At 41.6% G+C, this 14911-nt stretch overlaps 2 protein-coding genes across 2 annotated transcripts in view; one reads left to right on the forward strand and one right to left on the reverse strand.

Annotated features, from left to right (window-relative positions):
- The window catches only part of LOC147337028 (uncharacterized), a 642403-nt gene that overhangs the window by 394091 nt on the left and 233401 nt on the right, over positions 1–14911 (reverse strand). The gene's annotated exons all lie outside the window — the stretch shown is intronic.
- LOC147337040 (uncharacterized) lies at positions 6822–9101 on the forward strand. The gene is made up of 4 exons (XM_086287229.1): positions 6822–7254; positions 7340–7447; positions 7525–7698; positions 8307–9101. The coding sequence occupies exons 2-4, from the start codon at positions 7397–7399 to the stop codon at positions 8937–8939; spliced, it is 858 nt and encodes a 285-aa protein (XP_086143355.1). The 5' UTR covers positions 6822–7254; positions 7340–7396; the 3' UTR covers positions 8940–9101.

Consider the following 14911-nt stretch of genomic DNA (forward strand, 5'->3'; position numbering starts at 1 on the left):
TGTCAAACACTGGCTCAGGTCAGACTCCTTCATCCTTCTCCAGCGTGAGGCCGCCCTCAGACCCACAGGAGCCCTGACCTTTGACCTCCTGACCCTAACCATTTTAGTCTTGTTGCATCTTTAAATGCAAATCCATCCAAACTGTAGCCGAGCAAAAGAAGCTGGAAGCTGTTCTATGAATGATGTTGTTGAAGGAGCTTGGAAAGAAAAGCGTCTGGACTTCTTTAAGTTGCTTGATGAGGGACATGGACGTCTTAACGCCCACTCACATCCTGGGACATTTGATCACAGGAAATCACATGATAGCGTGGGGCTAGATCTCACAATGGGTTCACCCAAAACCTTGGCTGATTGTGACCCACACCCGTTTTCACGGAGGAGGAGGAGTTTCACATGCTGAACATGTGACAGCCTGGTTTAAAGGGACCAAAAGTAACTGGACACCTGATTCAGTTCAGGTTTATTCATCCGCTCCAAACCACAGCAGCAGTCACCTCCAGGGAACCAGCTGATCCATGTAACTAGGGACAGAGCATAGCCCAGAGCACTGGTTCACGATGTGTTTGTGGACTGTAGGTTGTTTGGATAGAGATGAGATGTACTCAGCAGTCTGTCTCTAATGTTTAATGAAACATGAAGAGGTAGAAACCTGCAGCCTGACTGCTCATCACTTTGTTACCTGTTCAAGTTCAGCAGCAGCAGCTCACTTTATCACGGTGCTGGTCTGAGGTCAGTGTTTACTCAGCTTTAACCTCACTCTGGGTTCTTGGCTAGCTTAGTGTTAGCTTAGCATTAACATGCTGTCAGGTGTCTCGTGTGTAAATATTAATCACAGTGAGAATAAAGGAGGTAAAGGGTCCTCTGTGGGCTCTGAGTGAACTCAAAGTACAAACTACAAGTACACAAACACGAACGTAGCTCAGAGTGGCGGACACACTCGGCCTCGTTGGTCCAGCTGTGAGTCCGTTACCGTGAACTATGGAGCGGCAGATTTGTGCTGAACTAAGCTGCACACAGCTGATGTTAGCCAGGAAACATTACACACTGACTTTAATGGAGAGACCGGAAATACAAACACACACAGTTTGTTGTGTGAAGAAATCAAACACGAGCTGAACAAACAGTAAAGTTCCTAAAGACAAACTGTTAAAGGAGGAAACAAAGCAAACTTACAGTTTCTTCACACACCAACAACAAGCTCCACTCCACGAAGTTCAGGAAGTGAAATTAAACTTTGAGCAGGAAGGAAACACCCAAAGAGACGTTTGAGGACAATCAGGAGCATTGGAACACTGTGCTGCGTTCAGGTGCACCTCGGAAACTCCAAACCTCTGGCAGGCTGTGATTTATTTCTGCTGGTTTTCCTGTTTGAAGCACAAACATCCGTCATCAATTTGTTGTTGTTCTTCCTGCAGCGTTTAAATATTTCAGCACTGAACTGATGTTTCTTCAAAGCTCATTTCAACCTGTTGAAGTCATGAATGAAAGTGCAGACTGAGAGTGGATCACATGATGTTTGAGGTGTGTCATGTGACATGTTCAGTATTGTCACACATGTCTAGATTGTCCCTGATATCATAACTGCTCAAACACTGATGATTATATTTGAAGAATTATTCCTGATGGCAGCAAAGTTTGAATGGAGCTCTCTGTCTGTGCTGATTTGTCGCCCTCTGGAGGTCAAAGCACAAACTGCATGATGTCACTGTAACAACCACAGAGACAGGAAGTGTTTTTATGACTGAAACACTGAAATGATGCTAACGGCTGTCGTTAGGCTCACTGACGGCAGTGCTGATGTGTTCATGTCAAACACTGGCTCAGGTCAGACTCCTTCATCCTTCTCCAGCGTGAGGCCGCCCTCAGACCCACAGGAGCTCTGACCTTTGACCTCCTGACCCTAACCATTTTAGTCTTGTTGCATCTTTAAATGCAAATCCATCCAAACTGTAGCCGAGCAAAAGAAGCTGGAAGTTGTTCTATGAATGATGTTGTTGAAGGAGCTTGGAAAGAAAAGCGTCTGGACTTCTTTAAGTTGCTTGAAGAGGGACATGGACGTCTTAACACCCACTCACATCCTGGGACATTTGATCACAGGAAATCACATGATAGCGTGGGGCTAGATCTCACAATGGGTTCACCCAAGACACGAGTAGTTCTTTATGTTTCTCGTGCACGGGAGAGAACTGGACCAATGCCGTTCCTTCGCTTGACCACAGTTGCTCTCGTCCGTTCCCTCGTTCTTTTATTGAGGTTACATGAACATACATAGGTTCATTAACATACACGTGAACAAAGGTACCAGTCTGTATGTTATGTAGGTGTGTGTGTGTGTGTGTGTGTGTGTGTGTGTGTGTGTGTGTGTGTGTGTGTGTGTGTGTGTGTGTGTGTGTGTGGAGTCAGAGTGTGACCCCATAAACGACTTCCCTAAACCTGCTGGTCTGGAAGTCCAGCAGTTCATCTAAACAAAAGGCACTTAGACTAAAACAGACATCCTACCACAAAACAATAAGAAGGTAGCACCTCTCCCATGATCCCAGGACGTGGGTGTGAATGCCAGAACACTCTGGAGTCACACAAAGTCTTTAAAGACTACTATCATTACACAATTGGTTCTACACCTCTAAGCATATATGGTTAGATATTCCCCAATAACAATGACAATGATAAAATATAAATCCAACAATGGTTTTCAGGGTTTTTATCGTTAACTTCGTTTCCCTGGGTCTTTTCCCGTGTTGTAGTCGTGTGTCTTATTTTGAAAGAAATGTTTACGCGTTACCATAGCGACCAGAGAGCATTAAGGGTGCAGACAGGTGCATCCAACAACATTTTATTTTCCCTTATTTGATTTATGGACCTAACTGTATGAACTGGACTTTGGCTTTAATGCTGCTCCTCTTCATCATTGCTGTGTTGCATTTCCATCATTCTGCTGCTGGATTCACTGCAGGCTTTAACAAACACTCCTTTGGGTCCAGGCCCAGCCACGTGTTTGTAAGCTGCTGTGCTCCTCACAAATAAAGCCTGAAGCAGCTCAGACTGTTAGAAGCAGCACTGAGCCCTGTTACAGTAATAGTGTTAGAGCAGCGGCTGCAGCCTACAGCATTTAAACTAGCTGACAGTAAACACATCAGTCCAGATGTTACCACATTACTTTGTGATGCTGAGAGTTAAAGGAGACTGGCTGATTAAAATCCCATTCCTTACATCACCGTCCTCTGCTCTGACTGCTTTCATTTAATCACAATCAGAATACTTTTTTGATCCCCAGGGGAAATTATTTAGGTTACAGTGCTGCAGCACAAACAGGAACAAAGACACAACACACTAAGTAAGAAATAGCACAACATACACAATATATACATGCATACATATGAGTCACTTATAAGTAACATGTGAGTGCTGGGGTCTATGACAGCAGGCAGGTCTGTATTTATGTCCAGGCTGACATGAACAGCTAGTAGTTCAGGGTTCAACACTCAGGAAAGTGTGTGACCTTCCACACTGACAGAAGATGCTAAACATGACTTTAAACTGTTGTTTGTTAAAGCCTCACAGATCTGAGAGCAGGGCTCAGTGGGTACATGAGCCTTTATACATGAAGGCTTTCTGTTTCCAGGAGAGGAAACATGTGATCCAGCTGTGTTTGGTCACATGGATCTGCTCTGCATGGATCACCTGACTAAAACATGTTGTTATTATTGTTCTTACAGTCTTAAATCGGTACATCAGGCGGGTCACATGACACCCGGGGGTGACAGCAGCATCTTTCCTCTTTAGAAAGCTGCTCTCTGTCCCAGGAGCTGTTGTCACAGTAACAGTAGGAACAGGAAGTCACATGCTCTCTGCTCTGTGATTGGCTGCTTCTTATCTCAGCTTCCTGCAGAGGGTGGGGTCTGCTGATAACGCACACCAACAGAAGTGTGACTTTCACTTCCTGTTTATTGCTGTTGTTCTTAAAGCTCTCAGGCGATGCTGCAGCGCCCCCTGCTGACACAAACTCCTCCCTCTGTCTCAGAGGTCACAGGTCAGCCTGCTGCAGAGGGTCTGCCTGTTCATGGACTTCCTGTTACAGAGACGGGTCTCAGCGTCAACACTAGTTTCTGATTGGACGGTGTGGAAAATGTTACGAGTTCAAAATATTGGGGATGGAGACAAGAGAAAAACCACAATAACAACACTGGTCCGGTCGGGTTGAGTCAAACGATGATTTTAATGATCACACACGTGGGAGATGGACACTGATGCAGACAGCCTCTGATCTCAAAATGGTGGAGTATTGCTCAAACTCTTATAGCCTCTGGTGCCTCCACCTTATCATAAAAGCCTAAACATTCACATGCTTTCTCTCACACAGCGCCTAAGCTACGACCTTGGCTCCCTGTTTATCTGCTCCTGCTGAGATGGGGCAGAAAACTCCAGCATGTTCTCTTCTAATCAGACAAATAAGGCGATGACTTTCTGCAAACAGTATTTCTTATAACTCAGCAGTATAATGCATCATAAAACAATATCATTCATTCACAATAAATCAGCAGTTTAATATAATGCACATCAGTTTAACTAATGCAATAGTTGTCAGCTTCTTCTAATTCAGGAGAATAATGCAAACTAAAACTACATAATAATTCACAATCTTTAATTAGGGGTATAACATGGCATAAAATAATATTATAATCTAACAAAACCCAGCTTCCTCCAGCCGAGTGATGTGTGGATTCATCACTCTCTGTGGATCAGTGTAAGTCTGTGTGTGGGTCAGCTGCAGGACTTGTTTGACCTTTGACCCTGGCAGACAGAGCTGGTTACTGCTGTGTGACTCCTGCCGTCGCTCCACTTTAAATTTTACTTAAAATAAGTCCTGACATGGCCCCGCCCCCTCTGACCTGCTGCTCCTGGATGTGCTGAGGACACAGCGGAGGCTCAGAGGGGGCGGGGCTTTTCCCGTGGCGGTAACCAAACTGCATTAGGTCACTGCACTGCCAGTGTTTAACCACACCTCTTCTGACTGACCTTTGACCTCTGACATGTTGATTTGATCCTTATTTAATGACGTCTTTTATCTAGTGATTTAATTCTGTGTATTTATATGTGATGGTGTTCCTGCGTTCAGCCTCAGCTGATATCCACAGACGCTCCTATTGGCTGGTTTTAAAAACACATTTTTCCATTAAAGAGACTCTTTTAAAAACACGTCTGCCTGAAATTCACATTTCATTTATTTTGGGGGATTTTAACAGAGAGATAGAACTTTATGAATCCCTCATGTTTATCCTCCAGGAAATCCAGTTTGTAGCAGCAGAACACCGACAAATCTTTACACAGCACAGAATTAGGATATCAAATAAAGGGGAATAAGAGAATATGAATATAAGCATAAATATGTACATATATACACAGACCTCACACAGAGACAGCAGCTACACTGTGTGTGGATGTGATCCACAGTCACAGCTGTGGGTTTCAGTCAGTGTGTCTCTAACTTCATGGTCACATTTCAAAGCTTATTGGAGCCAGAAGATGTTCAAGTAAAAGATTTATTGCTGTACTCGTCTACCAGGATAACAGGAGGTTCATAAAGCTGTGTAATACTTCAGCTTTACATCATGCAGTAGTAGTTTATTAAACCCCCCAAAATATGACTATCCAGAGTTGGGACCAGGAAGCAGAGTTGCAGTCTTACACGCCTCTCTGCAGCTTCTCTCCTCCTGCTACCCCCCAAAAACCCATCTCCATAGAGACTGTGTCAGCTTCCAAACAGACAAAGAACAAACTAAAAACCAGCAACAAACAACTTAAACATAAACAATCACAAAGAAAGAACAATACAGTATCCACATCTGAACCAAAGAGTAAAACAGTGAAATGTGGATTATTAAACATTAGGTCTCTCTCCTCCAAGTCTCTGTTAGTACATGTTAGTAAAAACATTTCTGCATTTTATCCATATTTTATTTTTAACTCAAAATCAAAGATTCCAGATTCTCCTACATGTTGGTTTTGAATCAGATAGGACGACAGATTTCAGGTGGCCCTGTGTCTTTCTCTATTACATTTGCCACTGTGTAACTCAAAGTTATTTAAGGACTAGTTTATTTCAATGGATGAGTTTACTGACTGATGCGCAGAAGAAATAGTTCTTTATGGAGCCGAGATGGTGTGAATGATGAGACCAAAGACTGCAATATCTTGTACCAAAAATATATTGAATAAATGGAGGAAAGGGGAAATGGAACAAAATAATTAACACAACACACAACATAAATGCCCACAATTAAATAATAAATCAATGCTGTGATCTTTCTGTGCAAAAGTCCTTTTTGGTCCTTTTCTTTTTAAAGTTCACTTTTAAGGTATTCCTCCTTAGAGTCCAGCTTCATACAAATGGGGAAATATGTCCGTAATCCAAAGACGGCTAAGTGGGGGAAAGAGGGGAAACAAAGAATGGTCCTACCGGCTCGCCACTTCAATATGAAGAAGATCAATTCAAAGGGAGGGAACAAAACCTGACCTGTAGGTCAGAAAAACGTCCATTAGCACATCAAGTTCGATTCAGTTTACCGGTAAACAAATATATTTTTCTGCAAGCCTATGTAACAATGCAAATCATCATCAACCAATGTACAACAGTTAAATTATTAATTATCTTGGCTACGTAGCTTAATCTATACATTCCAGTAGCGTTCGCTACAAACAATACAAAAACAACAATAAAGGAAAACAGCTGTCTAACAGACAGCATAGCCGAATTCAAGGCAACACATAACAATAATCATTCAATCGCACTTTGTTTCAAAGTAAGCCCATTAAAGTGCTTAAGTAAATAAAAGTGTTCAAAAACAGCGGTTTTTGAGCCGGAGTTCTGCTCGCGGTGGGAACGCCGCCGCACAAAGTCATTTTTTAATCGCGAAAACGATCGGCTGGTTACTGACAACCAAAAGGTTGTTTTTGGTAGATATTAAAGATCATGGGTGGGCGGGGCAAATGGAGCAGTTTTCTACAGTCGAGTAAAATTCCAGGAAAGAGCTGGGTGTGGCTTTCCTTTAAATCACATGATCAACAGCTTTAAGATGGAGGCAACTCGCTCAGTGTTTCCTGTTTCATTCTTAGACTGTGGCGATGGTAAGTAGCAGCTTTTCACTTGTTACCTGGCATCTTTTCAGCCACCAATGATAGTCATTGTATGTTATCAACATTTCACTAACTATGTTTTCTCTCATGTTTAAAATAGGCCGACCAAGAGCAAAATAGGTATGTCTGCAGACTCTGCTGTAGCCAAAGTTATCAGATCTCCTGTGTTTTTAAATCCCTAACTGCTCGATCATTATCATTTTAGAAGACAACAATTTCTCAAAGGAGGTTCAAAACTAATGCCTACAAGATTACCAAGAGGATGGTTCGGGGCTCTTACATGACTCCGGGAAGTCAACACTTGGTGGATGAGGTGTGTTACCTTTGACACTTTTAAGACAGTCCTGTTTATCACTACTAACAATAAGCAAATATGTTTTCACTCAACAGATCCTTCACAGCATGTTGTTTCTGGGCAAAATCAACAACATCCCCTTTTCTCCAGAAGAAATCTTCCCTAATCCTTTTGTTTTGGGTTCTTTAATGAGAAGATATCCCAGGCCTTTTAAGTTGTATTCGACTCAGCTTCCCAGGCGAAGTCCCTTCTCCTGTGTGCTCGACATGGTAAGATAACTCTTCTCACATTTTCAGTCAATCTGACAAACTTCCAGTTTTTAGGAAAGTATAATGCAAAGTGCTTTTTTACTGAGAAATCCAAAGAAAATCCATACTGTACCTTATACTTCAACATATGCTTCTAGCTATACTTCTCCACCAAACACAGAGACTGCAGGAGAGCTGGAGACTTGCTTCAGAATTTGTTAGTTCTAAATAATGTCTAACAGACTCATTATTGGAGATGCTTACAGTCTTCAAGGCGTATATGATGCTGTCACTGTGTAGCTGCTGGATCTGTTAAGTCAGCTCAAAGACTCTAAATTCAGCGTGTTTTGACAGCCCGGCATAGCAAAATAGAAAAAAAAAAGGTCAATTAGCAAATTTAATTATAAATTAGTGAGAACAAAGATGGATTTTTGCTTATTGATTTAAAATTAAATAGATTTTTGTGACTTGTTTCACCCCCTATCTTAAAATGTCTAAACCAAAAGCATCCAATGGTCCTGCATAGTTAAACAAGTCAAGCAGCGAAACAAACATGTTGATCAACTTTCTATGAAAAACAACTATATAATCAGGTGCAACACTTTGACCAGATCTGTAACTGTTTTCAGATCGTCCTGCAAAATAACTCAGAGAATGAAGAGCAAATAAAGCAGAGTCTGCAAGATCTCCTCACAGACTTGGACTTAGAAGAGAATAATAAAAAAACAGCTTTCGTCTCGTCCACCATCTGCATTTCTCAAAAATCCCAAACCAACAAATCAGAAAGGTACTGCGGAGTCTCCATGTCCACCAAAGGTCCTAACGCTGGGAAAATTATGATTGCTGCCTCCTGTCTTAGCAAATGGCATAAATATGTATCTGGTGCGGTGATGACCTATTATCCAAACACAGTCCAGAAAGATTACTTTGATGGAACAATTGAAGTACCTGGAAATATCAGGTGTGAGGCTTTTTGTCTCCGTGATGGTGCCAGAATGAAGCCTTGCAGATCATGTAAGAATTTGTTTGGCTTGAACACAGAAGACCTCAGAGAGTGGCCATATGGTAACTGTGCTGAAGCTGAGAGCCTGAGCAATTTGCTTGAAAATGAGAGAGAAGTTGAAACACATGTGGATGAATACTCAGCTGAAAAGGATAACAGGCAGAGAGCTGAGGATGAGGTTGGTAGGGTTCTTAGAACCGTGTTGCAAAGGATTCGGTTTAACTGGACAGGTGAATTTTACAACCCAGAACAAGAGTGAGATTTCATGAAATCATTTGCATTCATCATTCTGATAAATCAAAGATTCTCTGCTCTGACAGCATCTGTGTGGATTTTCTGTAATCACAGAGACGTGTATAAGCATGTTTACTTTCCATCTCCATGTAATTGTCACATTTAATAATTAAAACTGGCTTCTATGGGTTTTTGTTTGTTTGCTTACATATCTAGTGTTTAATGCAATATGAAGCATTATCAGACAGCATTTATTGGGAAGAATCCCATATTTATACTGGTCTGTACCCAGGGTACACAGAAAATAAAAACACATGTTTTCTTATTATGATCCCAACTATAATTTACTTAAGCAAAAGCACTACATGTGTAGTTATAATATTTATAGCAGTTACTGTTGAGCTTTAAATTTATCATCTTAAATGTTTATATGCTGATTATATTGCTTTATATAAGAAAGGCCTAACTCTGAGTACACTCTGTGCCAAAAAGTGCTGACAGGAAACTGCATGCTTTTGCAGAAACGTGCTTTTGCAGCTAGAAAGTGAAGCTGATATATATCAGTTTTAATTAGTTTTTACCAACTGCTTGCTAGGGCAATCCCACGAGTTTGGTGTTTTTGTATTGAACATGATTCCAAGTGCTTTCTATAACACATAGCAGAGGTGCCACAACAAAGACTGAGAAGAGGACAGGAAGAGACAGTGAAAGAGATGCACTCCTTCGCCATTCATGTTAAAGCGTTGCATAGCTTTAATTTTAGAGAGTGTTGCATAACTTTAGTCATTTTTCTACCACAGGTGAAGCCAAGAATTGTGAAGCTCTCTTTTGGCCAAATACCAGAATCTGTAAGAAGAAGAAAAAACAAACAATCAAATAGGTCATTATTAAGAGGACAACAATCTCTTGATGATTATCCACAGTGTCTTTGATAACTCTGAGATACAAACTGTCAAGTATATACACATCCCAGCAAACAATAGCTGTGTTTGACTAAAGCGATTAATAACAAGGACAGAGCTACAATCACTACAGTCAAACATAAAGGGCTTAATCCTGAATCCAAGTCTGAGCTGTGATGCCGTTGGTGCTGAAAGCTGCTCAGATCCTGAAGCTGCACGTTTTGTCTCTCTCTAACCAAACCAGCAGCAAAAGAAGACACATTTCGCTTGACATAAACATTGTCATGAATTCCCTCTTACTTTTGCTGGTTTGCTTCCACCACCATTAAAACACACACAGAAAAACAACACAGCACAGCTCTCTGCCTCTCTCAGTGTACTTTAAGAACACCGTTTCCCATCTCAAATCTCTGTTTTTGGCATTATTCGCTTGCTTGTTATGAAGCAGTCTACCGTTGTTTACAGCCATTTTTTTTTAATGACTTCCGACAAGACAGCCTCATTTCTGCTGTTCAATACCAAATTTTATTTATTTTTTTCAAATTAAGTGAAACTGCAAAATGCTCTGCTGTGTCTCTATTAAAACCTCTTATTAAAACCTCTGAATCACTTCAGCAGCATCAGCCAATGTACATTTGTTGAGTCGTGGTTCTCGTCTGCTTTTGTTCTACTGCAGAATAATATTTTTAAGGTTATCTACTGTAAAAAGCTAGGCCAGGAAAATCTGCTTCATGGTTTTGTGTTTTATCCTCAGTTACTTTGACACAAAAGCATCTGCTGTGATGCTCACACCTCTGATGAAGTTTCACAAGTGTCAGTACTGATAAATGATCAGAATTATAATGTTTCTGACTCTCTGAGTAAGAATTAAATGGAATCTAATTGGGACCTTGTGAATTGGAATTGAACAGGTTCTAGAAATCAGTGATGATACTCAGCTCCAATACCCACCTATGATATTAGGCTTACGAACGCTGACTGGGTTTCATTTACCAGCTTTTTATGTTCTTCCTGCAGTTTCCTCCCCACATCACTCATCTTAACTTTTTTCCAGTCCTCCTCAGTCTAAACAGAACACACAACAATACAAAGAAAAGCTCAGGTGATTGATCTCTAACACTAGGCATCCCCAGTCTTATTCTTAGCAGTCTAACTTCTCACCATATCTTTGAAGGCCTCTCCATTGTAGTAGCGCTTGGATGCTGGATACTCTATCGTTTTGTCACATAGTTCCAGGAAACTGGAAGCCACCAGATGCAGCTCCTCTCCGTCATAGCCGTACAGCTTTTTGTCCTCACGCGTCATCAGCACAAGCTCGTCACATGGACATGAGGTGCCCTTTACCACACCAATAACCTGCATTTTTACAATCTCGGGAAGGTAGAATTTTCCCCAGGCGTTAACTTCATCATCATCCCCGTTGTATTTGGTGTTCTCAAGCTCTTCTATCCACAGGTCAGCACCACTTGGCTTCTTCAGGTGAACGCACATGCTTTTGTTTTTGGAAACAAAATCTTTCACCCATTTCAGGTACTTTTCACCTGGAAAGAAGCAGACAAGGAAATATGGATGAATGTAGAAGTGTTGGAAAAGACAAATAGCAAGGTTATCCTACAGCAGTTTGTGAAAATGTTGTATCTTGAAATAAGCAGGCAAAATGAGGATCTCACTTATCTCATATGTTCTGACTACCGACTTTCTTCAGTTAAAGGACAAAAAAAGGGCACACTGGAGGCTGACAGAGTGTGCAATGGTGGGAATCATTTTGCAGAACTCACTAAAGTTTGTTTCTCCTGGAACAAGCTTTTTACACTTCGGCAAATGAAAATACTGTGTTAAACTAAAAAAGAGCACCAGACCAAGGTCTACAGTACTAACAGAAAAACATGCCGTTACCTGTTGCCTGTCGACACAGCTGCTGATCTTCCTCACCAAAAAAATGAGGATCCCTGAAAGGAATAGAAAGGTTATGTTACAATGAATGACTGTCACGGTGATCATGGGAAGCTCCGAAATATCACAACAATAGCTACGAAATCACAAAATGCAGTGTGATGTCTGTAAGCACCAAACATGACATCTCTGCAAATTCATCTTGAAACATGTAGGTACCTCACACGTACAGCTGCAGCCATCTCAGCCATTTATCACTGTGGCTGCCAAGTGGCTGCCACTTCACAAGCGCATGGCACAACATAGAAGAGCCACCTCCACAGGACAAGACTCAGCAGTCCATCTGCATCTTAAGGATAAAGGACACTCTTTCGAGGATGCTAATGTTCACATTTTGGACAGAGAGGACAGATGGTTTGAAAGAGGAGTGAAAGAAGCATCTATGTCCACTGTGAGCGACCATCTTTGAACAGAGGCGGGGTTTACGACACCAACTCTCTGCCATCTATAATCCAGTTTTGAGATCCCTTCCCAGACGCCTTAATGCCCACTCACATCCTGGGCCATCTGACCTCAGGAATTCGCATGATAAGGTGGGGCCAGGTTTCACAATGAACTCACCCGAAACTGGCTGATTGGGGCCCACACCCAGTTTCACACCTTGGCTCAGGTGATTAGAGGATCATCAGGGGGTCCTTTGTCCCTCTGTGGGGGGTCACTCCCACTAGGTTTATATCTGGGACTCTCCACGATTTGACCTTAGAACTGAAGAAGCTTCTCGGATGAGAGGTGAAACGTCTTCAAGTAACTTAAAGAAGTCCAGACGCTTTTCTTTGCAAGCTCCTTTGACTACGATGACCTGGATGACTGAGAACCTTCACAGACATAAGGTGAATGTGACAAACAAAGCGCCTTCTTGTTCTCTGTGATAATGTAAAGTTATTAATGAAAAAACAAACGAGTAAAAAACGGACTGGAAACATGTCTTCAATCAAAACTCGACAAAAACAAAGAAACAGCCTCACTTCTCTGCGACGCTCCCTAAAAATGACGTTACGTGTTACGTACCAGAGATTTCTATACAGCCCTTTATCAAGCCGAGAGAAAGTGACGCAAAACCCTCCAACTAATAACGACTAGCAGAGAGGCTCAGCTGAGTGTAGTTACCTGGTTTGCAGACGCATACAGACGTTTCCTGTCCTCTCGGACGCAGCTGTGATAGAACATGTGGTGCATTACCGCCACCAACTGGCTTGGAGTGAGGACCGGAAATCGCTCATGCCAAATCAAAAAAAAAAAACATAAAGAAAGATTAAGTGAAGAGATAAATGAATACATTAAATCAAGAAGAAAAAAACCCACCACCGGACATATACATCCTCATATCCTTCTGTACAAATGAGTTTGTTTTAGAAACTGAAAAAAGCCACAAAACCTTCACATCTAGAAATCCTTTGCAGTAAAACTTGTTTTTTGGCAGGTTCCACAGGTTTTGAATCAGTTTTCTTCTTTATTCCTGATAATTTTGACAATGAAAAAGAACATGTTCTATAGGGCTTTGGAGCTGACGTCACGCCGCAATGCATTGTGGGAGCGCGGCACCATTTTCGAGGTCTACGAATCAAAACAAACACACTGTGTTGGAACGACGATTACAAGATGCTTAAAAGCAGCTCAAAAGAGAACGGACTGTATAGAGACCGATTGCGTCCAGAGGCGAAGCGGCGGTACTTGCAGAAAATAGCGTGCAGTGGAAATGTGGACCCGTATGAAATACGGCCGTGGAGTAGAAACCCTGAAGACGTAGCCTGATATATTTTCGTACCTTATCTGTGGAGTCAGCGCGTACAAGTCGTCATTCAAACAAAGGTAAGTCAGCTCGAGTACTGCGTGTGAAATGCGTTTGATTTCCCTGCAAACATTCACATTAGTGCAGCATAAATTCATTCATGAGGGGAAATTACAGTGAGAACATGTGGAGGCTGTTAGAGGGAGAAGATAGTGAGTTCAGTGCAGGGCTGTGCAGAGAGGTTTAAAGGGGCGGGTGCTCAAAGTTAAAAAGGGGCACATTGAACCAGGCTGAATAACAACAACACACATTCATCAAGAATCTAATATGGGAAGGGCAGGGCTGTGTTGGTCTGAGACTGTAGACATTAAAAAGTCCACAGGAGAGATGGTAGCTGATTAAACAAGTGTCATGAGATAATAACAAAATGCAAAGATTGGTGACAGCGCTTGGAACCATAAGGCAACAAATAACTATGTATGTAAAAAAAAAAATATATATATATATATATTTCAGATCTGAATTTGGACTGTTTCCCTCTGGATGAACCAAGTCTGTCAAATCTATTGATCCAACACAAACAAACACATTGGCTCACAGTCAGATTGGCTTTGTATGGATGGTGTAACAGGGAAAGGATGCTGAAAGCTGAATATAACACAGAACAATAACAGGACATATAATAATGTAGCAACATGATCTTCAACAGGCACACTTCTGTTATTCATGATCACAAACACAAAGAACTTGTGCAGCCCTGATATCAGCCCTAATATATGAGTGTGTTTGCCCAAAGACTGAAACAGCATCAACATGACAGCTGTAAGAAATCTTCTCTCAGCCTTGTTTGGCAGAAGATCCCTGCAACAAAGATTGTAGCTGAAAGATGACGTGTGTAAAGTTTGCTCTGTGGGAGGGTCGAGGCTGTTTTTAGACCTTTGATAGTTTCCAATCCAGTTCTGACAGACAGGAATAAAAACAACATCATTAAGATCAGATCATGGAGCTGTTTGCTGCCTTGTTTCTATCTTCACATTACAAGACTTTACTACAATAAAGATGCTGACATGTATCCGTAGCAACAACATCATTGAATCTAGAACAACTGGAGCCAAACCAGTGGCTCTGCTGGGATCACTGGTGAGCCAACACTTCCTTGTTGATGCAGATTTCAGGGCTTCCTTTTGCTCCTCCGTTATAACTGTTCTCTCTTCTCAACACATGATGACACAAAGGAATCAGCAGTGACAAAGATGATGCTGAAGAGAAGCACACACTTCACACATATAACAGACCAGTGCAGTTACACACACCTCTGCTCGACATCAGGCCTCAAACAAAGACACAAAACACTAACTTGACTCTAAACAGAAGAAACCAGCAGCTGTTTCTGTTCTGTGCTTATTTATATTT

Source organism: Aulonocara sp. 'chitande type north' Nkhata Bay, linkage group LG3, assembly GCF_057382095.1.
Source record: "Aulonocara sp. 'chitande type north' Nkhata Bay isolate Kocher_YH1m ecotype deep benthic linkage group LG3, A_spYH_male_GT1.1, whole genome shotgun sequence".
NCBI lineage: Eukaryota > Metazoa > Chordata > Actinopteri > Cichliformes > Cichlidae > Aulonocara > Aulonocara sp. 'chitande type north' Nkhata Bay.